Source organism: Aegilops tauschii, chromosome 3, assembly GCF_002575655.3.
Source record: "Aegilops tauschii subsp. strangulata cultivar AL8/78 chromosome 3, Aet v6.0, whole genome shotgun sequence".
Classification (NCBI taxonomy): domain Eukaryota; kingdom Viridiplantae; phylum Streptophyta; class Magnoliopsida; order Poales; family Poaceae; genus Aegilops; species Aegilops tauschii.
The window spans coordinates 58,025,919-58,038,372 of NC_053037.3; the positions used below are offsets into that span (position 1 = coordinate 58,025,919).

General features: G+C 47.2%; 1 protein-coding gene across 3 annotated transcripts; it reads left to right on the plus strand.

Annotated features, from left to right (window-relative positions):
* Positions 1 to 7,721: 7,721 nt before the first annotated feature.
* On the plus strand, positions 7,722 to 12,251 carry LOC109777258 (nuclear transcription factor Y subunit C-4). 3 transcript variants are annotated; one of them, XM_020335904.4, is made up of 4 exons: positions 7,722 to 8,891; positions 9,191 to 9,307; positions 9,693 to 9,806; positions 11,236 to 12,251. In XM_020335904.4, the coding sequence occupies exon 4, from the start codon at positions 11,284 to 11,286 to the stop codon at positions 11,983 to 11,985; it is 702 nt and encodes a 233-aa protein (XP_020191493.1). In that variant the 5' UTR covers positions 7,722 to 8,891; positions 9,191 to 9,307; positions 9,693 to 9,806; positions 11,236 to 11,283; the 3' UTR covers positions 11,986 to 12,251. The 3 variants fall into 3 exon arrangements, with proteins under 3 accessions (XP_020191493.1, XP_040259419.1, XP_045090595.1); XM_040403485.2 differs by lacking the exon at positions 9,693 to 9,806 and having other exon boundaries at positions 7,723 to 8,891; XM_045234660.1 differs by having other exon boundaries at positions 7,724 to 8,891; positions 9,191 to 9,806.
* Positions 12,252 to 12,454: the final 203 nt, after the last annotated feature.

Below are 12,454 nucleotides of genomic sequence, written 5' to 3' on the forward strand. Positions count from 1 at the left end.
GAGGTGCCGTGCGTTCGGTACTTGATCGGTCGGATCGTGAAGACGTACGACTACATCAACCGTGTTGTGCCAACGCTTCCGCTTTCGGTCTACGAGGGTACGTGGACACACTCTCCCCTCTCGTTGCTATGCATCACCATGATCTTGCGTGTGCGTAGGAATTTTTTTGAAATTACTACATTCCCCAACACATCCGGGTACGGGCGTCTTTCACAGAAAAGCCGACACCGTCAAATTCAACAGTAAGTGGGTTCTCACGAGTAAGACGACGAACGGAAACTAGATTTGTGACTAAATCAGGTGAAACAAGAACATTAGACATAGTGATGGGTGTGGATGTGGAGGGAAAGCTAGTGCTATCGATATGACTAATAGGTAAGGAGGAGCCGTTGCCGACGGTGATACGAGTGGGTGTGTGAACGGGAGTGGAGGAGGTTAGGTTACCGGGATGAGCTGCCATGTGCGCAGTAGCACCTGAGTCCATGTACCAGTCGCCTCCACCGACAGAGCTACTCGACGACGGTGCGGAGTTCTGGGCGGCGAGGAGGGTGGGGTCCCATGGCACAGGTACCGGCGGCGGCGGAAGGCCCCCGTAGGGCGGCGCCAGGACGGGCGGGCCATAACCACCGAGGGGCGGCAGCGCGGGGAGGGCGCCATAGCCGGCGCCAGTCGGCTGGAAGGGCGCGCCGATGAACGCCTGGTGGCCAGCGGGGAGAGCCTGCTGATAGTGCGGCGCCCCCCGGCATCCTGGGCCTGCGGCTGCTGCAGGCGGCGACGAACGCCGCCACGCCGGTTGCGTCGGCCCCCGCTCCCTTGCGGGTGCTGTAGGGAAGGACGCGACTGGATTGGCGCGGCCGGGGAAGCGGTTCCACCGCAGATGGTGAAGGAGCCTGGAGAGTCCATGGAAGGCGTCAGAGGTGGCGGGAAGAGGAAGGGGGCGGTGGCGACAGCACGCGGGAGCGCGCGGCAGCGGCGCGTCGGGTTAGGGTTGCGGCACGACGGGGCGGCAGCGGCGCGGCAGGGGGCGCGCGACGGCGGTAGTAAGTCAGCGCAACGGGTGGGAGCGGAAGCGGTGCGGTGGCACAGGGTGGCGGCGGCGTCAGAGGAGGACACGGCGGCGGCGACGGCGCGCGCGGGGAGGCGCGGCGCGGCGGCGGCGGCGGCGGTGGGGAGCAGCGGCGGCGGCGTGCGCGGGGAGGCGCGGCGCGGCGGCGGTGGGGAGCGGCGGCGGCGCGCGCGAGGAAGCGCTGCGCGGCGGCGGCGGCGGCGATGGGGAGTGACGGCGGCGGCGGTGCGCGCGAGGAGGTGCGGTGCGGCGGCGGCGGCTTGCCCTAGGTCAGGACCTTCAAGATGATACCATGTAGACGGGAAAGTTTGCAATATAATAATCGTTGTATTGATGGGTGCCGGTGCACGTATATATAATACAAAGGAAGGCCTCTAGCTCAACTATACAAGATTAGGAGGTGGGCCACAACTCCAATACACGTATAATACAAAACACATACTCAACAAGAACCATGCTTCAGCTACCGACAAGCAAACATTCGAATTTAAATTCTAGACTAGACATGAATGCTCACACTTTCCTATGGGATTTAACAAACTTATTCTTTCAGTGACAAGCCTCGTGTTCGTCAACAGATGACTTCATCAGTTTTATGTCTCTGGATGTACCAATGAAGATTGTAGCACGGGATACTTGCAACCAGTTTGAATGACGCTTCAATAATAAGCTACGCGTGTAGGCATATTTTTCTAGTGTTATTATTTTGGACACGAATATCTAGTGAACATCAGATTTTTAGACATGAAAAATCGAAAGTTTTTCATGAAAAAATTTGTTTGTTGAGGGTGGCAAGTTTAATTTGTGACCTTTTCAAATCTGCCTCGGTTTATTTTCTTTTGGTGAGTACTAGGAGCCGGCCGGCCGGCCCAAAATGCCGGCCAACCGTGCGCTAGCCGTCGAATTAATCTCACCCCAGCCGCCCGATCTGATCAACGAGCAGGTCCTGCGTCCTAGAAAAAATGATGACCGTTGTGTGCTACTTGTGAACTGTGTTGGAATTATTTTTCTCAATATAGATCTAAGGTTATCGAACCAATAAGAGATCCACACAAACAACCTTTAGCAGTACCTCTACACAAGAGCAAATACTTGCACCCAACGCGGGCAAAAGGATCGTCAATCCCCTTTTACTCAGTAATGGATAAAATCTTATAGTAGTAGATAGATAAATTGCAAAAGAAAATAAAAATAATAAATTGCAATAAGGTATTTAGGATTTTAGTAATATGATTAAAATAGACCCAGGGACCATATGGCAAGCCAGCCAATGATATTCGGAATAGCAGCAATCATCAGTGACTGTAAAAATGAATGAGCAAGCTTGTTAGAAATACATAGAAGAGCATTAGTTCAGCTAGCTACTGAAACATTGCAAAGACACACCCAAAATCCAGAAGTTTGGCACATCAGTAATGCTCCGTCCCCCACATTTGGTTCATTTCAATTCCTTGATTATTGTCGTGGATTTGTTACGGCAGATGCCCTAGTGAAAGGACTTAGGTGTGGAGCCATCGCAACTAGGTTAGCTTGAAGGGGTTGAACGGGACAAATGACACAAAGAGTTTACCCAGGTTCGGCCCCTCTCAATGAGATAAAATCCTACGTCCTGCTTCTAGTTGCATTGCTTGAGTTTCGATTACAAGGGAGCGAATACGCTTGACCTAGCTTTCGATTGCTTGTTTCTTGAGTTAACCTGCTGTCGGGTCTCACCTTTATATACATAGGTAGAGATCCGGAGGCTCACAGAGTCCCGGTCGGCTCACACAACGTGACCGGCTCGGTTTCTAACTAAACATGCCTTACAGAACAAGTCTTCATACGGCGGTTCACAGGCCTAGGTCTTGGGCCTTCACCAGGCCTGCCTCCAAGAGCCGCTGTCTTCATACTTTTCCTCGGGCCTCCTTGGACCTTCTTCTTGTTAACAAAAATAGAAGCCCGTACGTTGATTATTGACTCTAGTAAACCCTTTGGGTATTAATCACATGGCGATGTGAACTATTGGTGTTAATCATATGGCGATGTGAACTAGATTATTGACTCTAGTGCAAGTGGGAGACTGAACGAAATATACCCTAGACGCAATAATAAAGTTGTTATTTATATTTTCTTATATCATGATAAATGTTTATTATTCATGCTAGAATTGTATTAACCGGAAACTTGATACATGTGTGGATACATACACAAAACACCGTGTCCCTAGTAAGCCTCTACTAGACTAGCTCGTTAATCAAAGATGATTAAGTTTCCTAACCATGGACATGTGTTGTCATTTGATGAACGGGATCACATCATTAGGAGAATGATGTGATGGACAAGACCCATCCGTTAGCTTAGCATAATGATCGTTAAGTTTTATTGCTATTGCTTTCTTCATGTCATATACATATTCCTTTGACTATGAGATTATGCAAGTCCCGGATACCGGAGGAATACCTTGTGTGCTATCAAACGTCACACGTAACCGGGTGATTATAAAGATGCTCTACAGGTATCTTCAAAGGTGTTTGTTGGGTTGGCATAGATCAAGATTAGGATTTGTCACTCCGAGTATCGGAGAGGTATCTCTGGGCCCTCTCGGTAATGCACATCATGAGAAGCCTTGCAAGCAATGTGACTAATGAGTTAGTTGCGGGATGATGTATTACATAACGAGTAAAGAGACTTGCCCGTAACGAGATTGAACTAGGTATGGAGATACCGACGATCGAATCTCGGGCAAGTAACATACCGATGACAAAGGGAATAACGTATGTTGTCATTACAGTACGACGGATAAAGATCTTCGTAGAATATGTGGGAACCAATATGAGCATCCAGGTTCCGCTATTGGGTATTGACCGGGAGGTGTCTCGGTCATGTCTACATAGTTCTCGAACCCGTAGGGTCCGCACGCTTAACGTTTGATGACGATTTTGTATTATATGAGTTATGTATTTTGGTGACCGAATGTTGTTCGGAGTCCCGAATGAGATCACAGACATGACGAGGAGTCTCGAAATGGTCGAGAGGTAAAGATTCATATATTGGACGATGATATTCGGACACCGGAAGTGTTCCGGGGGTACCGGGTACATATCGGGTCACCTGAAGGGGTTCCGGGCATCCCCCCGGCAACTACATGGGCCTAATGGGCCAAGAAGGGGACAGACCAGCCCCTAGGGGGCTGGTGCGCCCCATTTAGGCCGAAATATGGGGGGAAGGAAAGAGGGGAAGAGAGAAAGGAAGGGGAGCAATCCGGCATCCCCCTTCCTTCTCTCCTCCCTCCTCCTTCCTTCCCCCTCTAGATGAATATGGAATGGGGAGGCTGAATTGGGAGGCGCCCAAGTAGGATTCCTCCTACTTGGGGTGCCCCTTTGGCTGCCTCTCCTCCCCTCCAACCTATATATATATGAGGGGGGGCACCGCTAGAACATACATCAACAGTTGTTAGCCGTGTGCGGCGCCCCCTCCACATTTTACGCCTCCGGTCATATTCACGTAGTGCTTAGGCGAAGACTTACGCGGATCACTTCACCATGACCGTCACCACGCCGTCGTGCTGACGGAACTCTTCCTCGATACTTTACTAGATCAAGAGTTCGAGGAACGTCATCGAGCTGAACGTGTGCAGGACTCGGAGGTGTCGTACGTTCGGTGCTTGATCGGTCGGAATGAGAAGAAGTTCGACTACATCAACCGCGTTGTCAAACGCTCCCGCTTTCGGTCTACTAGGGTACGTGGACACACTCTCCCCCTCTCCTTTCTATGCATCTCCTAGTTAGTTCTTGTGTGAGCGTAGGAATTTTTTTTAAATTGCATGCTACGTTTCCCAACAGATGACAGATGGGAAGTCTTAATGCACATGCCCCTAAAGACCAACGCCCTGGAGCCACAGTCGTCGCTGTTGAACCCTTGCATAGATCTGAAGCACCTGACACCAAATCTCGCCACATGACGAGAAACCCTAACCTCACCACCCCAAAGAGACGACGTGAATCTACGTCTGAACTCTGTCGACTACATCCAGATGGACGAATTCGAGGAAGATAGGAACCCGGAAGACAAATTCAAAGAAGAAGCGCCGCCATTCGCCCGAGCGCTGCACCTACGAGGACAAAAAATCTAACCTAAACTACTAGTTGATTGAAGCGGAGGCACCGAGATTCCCCTCCTTGCCACCGGCCGCCGGAGCGGCAGGTAGAGGGGAGGCGAATCCAGGAACTCGTGTGGGAAGTTTGGAGGGGAGAGTTTGCCCTAGCCGCTTAGGGTTAGGGGAGGAAGGCAAGAGGAAGTAACATATTCCCAAAAGATGTGTTAGAGTCCATAGATCATGACGGACCAAGCCCTCGCATCCCGCCACCTTCATGGCCTTTTCCTCTTGAGCCTTGTTTTTTAGCGAGCTTCTTTGTTTTTGAGCCTTTCCTTCGACTTCATTTTTTTGTCCTCCCTTGTGTCATGTTGACCTAGTAAGTTCACTTCCATTTGACTTTGCTTGTCCTCGATGGTCCTCTAAGTGTATTCTTCATAGGACTAAGTATGACCCTTGGTAAGAATTATTCCTACAAGATGAGTCCCCTCAAGACGTAGTCATGAAAGAAATATTGAACAACAAGCCAAATTTATTGAACACTCACAGTGCTAGCAATGTAATAACACAAGTCCCCTCGAGACGCCTGCTCCCGCCTTTGAACCACCCCTTCCGCCATTGCCCATGCTAATCCACGCTCCTAGGATCGCAGCAGCAACCACTTCTCGCACAACATCGGCCTTGCCATACTACTCTAATCCCGTGACGTCCCGACTCCCACCATGTGCAAGCTGTTCAATGAAAGGTCTCACATGGATAACGCAGAAGCCTACGACTGGATGATCTCTAGCTACGCTGGAAGTGGATGTGCGGTCAAGGCAGTCCAACTTGTGCACAAGATGAATGAATCGACGTCAGGCATGCCCCGTTGGCGTAGGTTGTCAACGCTGTGTTGGGTGTCTTGCAGTGGTTCATGTGGATGGGAACATGCGACACCGTTTGACTAGGTTGGATGAAGATGAAGACACCGGGTCAGATGGTCATGGGAGAAACCACAATCCATGTGCCACAAAGACTTGATAATTTTCGCTGTTGGATGATGTGGTGAGACGGTGAATCTAGAATAGAAGCCGGGTGGGGAAGCAAAAGATGCAAGAGAACCTTTTTCCATGCAGGAAGGGACCACCTAAGCGACGAGTGAGAATGATAAGTAGGAGTAATAGGCAGAGCTGGATAGACCCTAGGTGAGTAAGTAGGTTGTGTCTCAATCTATTCACTAGGTGGATCCACTTTGAGTGTTCAATCTATGGTTCAAGTTTGACAGCTTGGTCAAGATCGAAGTAGGAAAGGGGGACAAGATTCTATTTTGGAGAGATAGATGGATTCACGGTTTTGCAGTACAAGACATTGCCCCTACACTGGCCAGTGCGGTTGACACCAAAACAAGGAATGCAAGAACGGTAGAGCAGGCCATGATTGGAGAAAGATGGATTCATGATGTGCCACCGCAATCCTCTATGGGCGCCCTGCTGCAAACTGTGCATCTCAGGCACGCAATTGCCACGGTGCAAAGAGACGAGCTGGCTAATGACAAGTTCATTTGGCCTCATGAAAAATCAGGAGAATACACTGCAAAATCCACCTATAAGCAACTATGCCAAGGTGGGATCCGTGCCTCGATGGCTGAGGCGATTTGGAGGAGTTGGGCACCCCTGAAATGTAAGATCTTTGCCTGGTTGGCCGGACAGCATCGGTTGTGGACCTCTGATAGACGTGCGTGACACGGCTTACAGGACGAGACGTCGGAGTGCTTTCTATGCTCGCAGGAGGAGGATAATGTTGAGCACATCTTGGTGCAATGCGTTTATGCGAGGGAAGTGTGGCATACTTGCTTCGACACACTACGACTGAACAGTCATGCACCGGAAGCACAAGACACCTGGGAGGCTTGGTGGGGCACTACAAGAACAGGTTACCAGGGGACGGATAGGAGAGGGTTCAATTCTCTTGTCATTGGAGTGGCTTGGTCCTTATGAAAGCAGAGGAACGCGAGAGTGTTCAACCGACCAGAGCAACGCAAAGGACCAAGGGAACTAGTTAGCTAGATCTTAGAGGACATCTTTGATCGGAGACAAGCGGGTGTAGGAGTAGGAGGACTAGATAGATTTGTGAGACATTGACCAACGTGTAATGGATGGTGTGGGAGTCCCGGAGGTTGATGTTCGCATCGACCAACGGATTCTTGTAAATATTTTACTCTCTTCTATAAAAATATGGCACGCCATTGGCGTACTCTAAAAAAAAATCTATGGTTCAAGGGACTCATTGCTTTGGGGATTCCTACTAACTTTTTAGTTGATGCAAATTGTGATCCGGATCTCGCGAATATATCGATTCCGGCCAATGGTGCCACTATAACTTCAATTCGATTGATTCTTAATAAATTACTATTTTCAATTTGTGAGGGCCATTCTCTCTATATAAGAACTCGTTGATTGAGAATATAGTTCACCGACTCGAAAAAAACATCTTTTTATACAAAGTTGCTCCCCGGTTATGGGTATGGCGGCTGTTCTTCTCTTTTTCTGGAGTTGCCTCAATGGCGGTGGATGACGATTCGACAAAGTGCAGTATTCTTCATGGATGAAATTGTAGTTTACTTCTTGTCGTGGTCCTCTGTGCACAATTACATGTGAAATCGCAAAGCTTTTGCTGCTCTCCGTGCCCTGCAGTGTACAAGATGCAAAAAAATCAGTGTACAAGATTGAGAGAATCTGCCAGGGAGCGCCTCCCCCGCGCGCCCTCGGCACACACCATGCTCTCCGCAGCTGCCTCGCCGCCGCCTACTTCCCCCTTGGTGGCACCCCTTCCGCCGTCTTCCTGCTAACCCACGCGACAAGCGCCGCAGCAGCCAGCCGCTTCTCTCGCACAGCATCCTCCTCGCCGCTCTGCTCCAGCCCCGTGACCTCCCGGCCGCGCGTAGGCTGTTCGATGGAATGCCTCACAGGGGCACCGTAGCTGGAAGTAGCTGTCCGTCACCGCTCTTGGCCCTTTGCATTAAAACATGACTCCTGTCATCTATAGTGCTGTTATCGGCATGTTGTCCATGCCTGTCAGATTGCTTGATGCCGTTATGTTTTTCGAGGGATTAACCAACAAATTGGGACTCAGAAACATGTAATGCGATGATATTGTATATACTCAGAAGTGGTTTAATGGAGCAAGCTCTGGGCCTCTTTGGGATGGCTCTGTGAAATGCTGTTCTTCCAACTGAGTTCACTTTTGCAAGTGTGCTGAGATGGAGATTGTGTTTTGGTCTGATGGAGCAGGGCACGCAAATCCACGGGCTGGTATATAAACGTGGGTTTGAGGATGATATAATTGTCGCCATTGCTCTCATTGACATGTATTGTAAGTTAGGTTCCTTGAAGCATGTCAGGAAACTCTTCAATGGTGTCTGTGCCAAGGATTTGCTGCTATGGAATACAATGGTTGTTGGTATATCGCAGAATGGGAAAGGCAGGGAAGCCATTCCAATTACCGAGGCTGAGGCCTCCTACTAAGTAGGAGCATTTTGCAAAGACAAAATTCGAAAGCTGAACCTGTTCCTTTTGCTGGCTTTATGAGTGCCTTTTATTGCAAGTGTATAAACTTGAATCTTTCTGTAACAGAAACATACTTGCAGGGATTATTAACGCAAGAAGAACAAGTGTGAATGGGATGAGCAAACTTCTTCGTGGAAGCGGACTTGTGGCTATGATCGTGTTAATGACGATAGAGACAATCCGATCATTGAAGCCAGAATCACAGATGGTAAGCAACTTGTCTTCTCTATCTACTGCTGGTGAATTTATATATTTATTTCGTGGCAAGACTAGTAATCTTCCCGAGCTTTCCCAGTGCTGAGTACACATAGTGGTTATCATGTGATGACATAAATGCTTAACAGCCCGCGTGCTTCTTCTTATGTACACTGTTTATTTTTAAATATCAGATGCTGTTTTCATTTATGACCACTTGAATCTAACAATGTAATTTGTTATGAAATGTATTCGTTTTCAAACCTGTTTGCTCAATCTGTTACTGTTCTATTGGATATTTGTCTGTGATAGAGCCCGGTGTTGATCCTTTTGCTCAATAGAGGGAGGAGAAGAAGAACAGGTTGATTATCAAGAAAAGAACATACTTTAGAATTTAAAGAACGCTGCAAAAGTTAGTGCTCTGCCAAGGTAATCATTTCTATTATCATCATCTGTATACAGCACTACTTTGTTTATTATCCATCACATTAGCAACTCAAGTTTCTCATCTAACGCTTTCTGAAAAAAAACTGGAACCGTGCAGTCATATACAGCTTGGTGCCACACCTGTGCCCATCACTGGGATTAAAGCAGATCTGCCTAGAAAATCTAAAAACAAAGATGTTGCGAATCTTCGGTAATAAATGTGATTGTTTTATCGCGGAGTAGGGCGAATCAATGCTTGGGAAATGTATCAAACTATACTTCCGGAAACCTCTAGAAAGTTATAAAAAGGGAAATCATGCATATCTTGACAGCCCATATCTTTAATTGATTTCCATATTAATATGTATAAATCACGCATGTTCTACAGCTGTGCCGTCTTGCCGCTCTTGCCATCAAGGTATATAAATACAGTTTTCTTTGCCGAGCTTTGTGCTAATCGAAAGATAATTTCTGAGGTGCACAAGAACTCTGTATTCGACAGGTATGTATAAGCCTGTTTGATTTCTCTCACTTACATGTCAATCTAGTTATGCAGTATTTTTTGGATTGCATAAGTCTAGTCATTTGGTTTGGTACAAACTATTTCAGATCTTTGTGATCCAGCGCCGCCCGCAATGGCTATTCTCTAGAATTCTAGATCTAAATATCAATATGGTGTTAGCAGCCGTTGAATTTCTAATTAGGGCATTATAGATCTAACAAAAATTCATCGCTGATGCCAGTAGGTATAGAAATCGATGGTTGGCATGATCTGATAGTTACGATTCTTCTCAGGTTAGCATATGTTTTGGTTGTAGGATGACCGCGACCCTAAGATCTGTATTACTATCAATCTCAAATCTTATTCTTGGTATTCAACTATCGATCGAAACGGTCCCATGGGATCTACTAGATGAATTGGGAGGTTGGGATTTTGGAAACCTCGATCGTATAATGATGCCATCTCTGTAGGGGATACGAGTGCGGATGGTGATACTGATACCAGAATATGCATCTTAATATGTATGAATAAAATATCTTTATATATCATGAATATATAATTGGAATGGTTTTCCATGATTCAGATATTCTATTTATTTCTGTCTGTATATTCATGTTCACTGCTGGTATTCGTATCTCTTCTTTGAATAAACATATTCATCTATGTTCTTAACATGGCTATGATGCGAATATGGTTTTTCTATTATCCAGCTGCGTTTGATCAGTTCCCACCCTTGTCGCCATCTACTTTTCCCTTTTTCTTTGTTTGAAACCATCTGGTGGGAATATTCAACTGAGTTATCCACTCTCTAGCTATATATGCTTTATGGAGCACCTGTGGGGCATGCCTGGAGTTAGAAACCACATTATCACTATCGATTACTTGTGCAATCTAAGATGTTTATGTGTTATAGGAACACATCTTATATGTTATCCAGAGGTCATTCTCTTTTTGGGCACTGCACTTAAGATGTAACAGAAAACAAGATGCTAAGTTTGTGGTGGCTTACATTGCTGTAGAGTGGCTCAGTTGCCTTTGTAGCCAGATTTATTCCATTGATCTTTGTCAACCGTTTACTTTGTTTGATTTTGCTGGTGTATATTTGGCTGTGCATGCATATTTTTAACTATGTCTGCTCTGGTGCTGTTACTCAGAACTGATCTTAGTTTCTGAACTAGCAAATAATTATATTTCATTTTGCGAGGATCCTAACAAAGAAATGCACTCTGTTTGAAACTGATCTTTTAAGAGAGGCACAAATGTTCACAGTCATCTAAAGGCTCTGCACAAATTTTTATTTTGTAACCTAGAAGCTAGCACTATCTGTCTTAAAGATTTTCTTACTTTATGATTGAGCTGCAATTTTTTTTCACATTGTTTTACTTTATAATTGATCTAATTAATAGTAATTTTCATTCTTTTTTTAAAGTGCCGGAAAGACCATTGATTTTCGGGCAAGCAAGATCAAGCAGTGCACATGGTACCGACTTCGCAACCTCAGCCTGCAATGGGTGATGTCACTCCTGCCGGTTCACAGCCAACACAACTATTCCCTGGCAATCCAGCTCAGCTCAGTGCTCAGGAGCAGCTGATGTACGAGCAGTCGCGGGAGTATCAGCAGCAGCTCCAGCAACAGCAGCAGAGGCAGCTCCAGCAGTTCTGGGCCGAGCAGCGGTCAGAGATCGAGCAGGCCACCGACATCAAGAACCACCCCCTGCCACCCACCAGGATAAGGAAGATCATGAAGGCCGACGAGGACGTCCGCATGATCTCGGCAGAAGCTCCGGCGCTCTTCGCCAAAGCATGCGAGATGTTCACACTGGAGATGACGATGAGGTCATGGATGGTCACCAAGGAGGACAAGCGACGTCTCCTGCAGAGGAGTGACATCGCTGCTGCTGTGGCTAGGACTGACATTTATGATTTCTTGCTGGATTTGTTTACCAGCGAAGAGACGGAGCAGGGGGTCTTGCTTCCTAGGACCGGGCAGCAGCCCATGGGGACTCAAGCTGGTGCATACCCGTACTACTATGCGCCGGAGCAGCAGGTGGCAGGTGCGTCGATGGTGTATGGTGGCCCGTCGACCTATGTGTGGCAAGAGCCTCAGGTACAAGAGCAGGGCCATCCGTCCAGCACCTACGTGTGGCAAGAACCTCAGCAGCAACAGGAGGGGCCCTGAAGCTATCACCAGATTCAGAGTCCTTGCTTTAGCCTGGACATTTTCAAAACTTTGGGTTTTGCGTTAGCTTTCATATGATTGTTATTTGTCGGTTGAAACAGGTCGAAGTTTGGTTGCTGTTGTCGTGGTGTCGTTAGAGAAGCACTATGAATTTGTGATTTGAGACTAATTGGTTGAATTTTACCATTCCAAACCCAAAAGTTGGCCTCTGGTGATGCCTTGTTTTTATTTCTATCTGGTATGTTTGCGTGTGGCAGTACCATGAATTTGTGATTTGAGGCTAATTGGTCAAATTTTACCGTTCCAAACCCAAAAGTTGGCCTCTGGTGATGCCTTGTTTTTATTTCTACCTATCTATGAAATGTTTGCTTGTGGTTCAGCTGTATTGTCTTGCATGGAATTTGAGATCATGCTGAGCTCCAGCTGAATTTGTCTGGAACCGAATGTGCATTGGTGTTTTGCAAAATTA

What these genes read in the sequence shown, in the direction of transcription:
- LOC109777258 (XM_020335904.4), top strand. Translation starts at nt 11,284, where the DNA reads ATGGTACCGACTTCGCAACCTCAGCCTGCAATGGGTGATGTCACTCCT.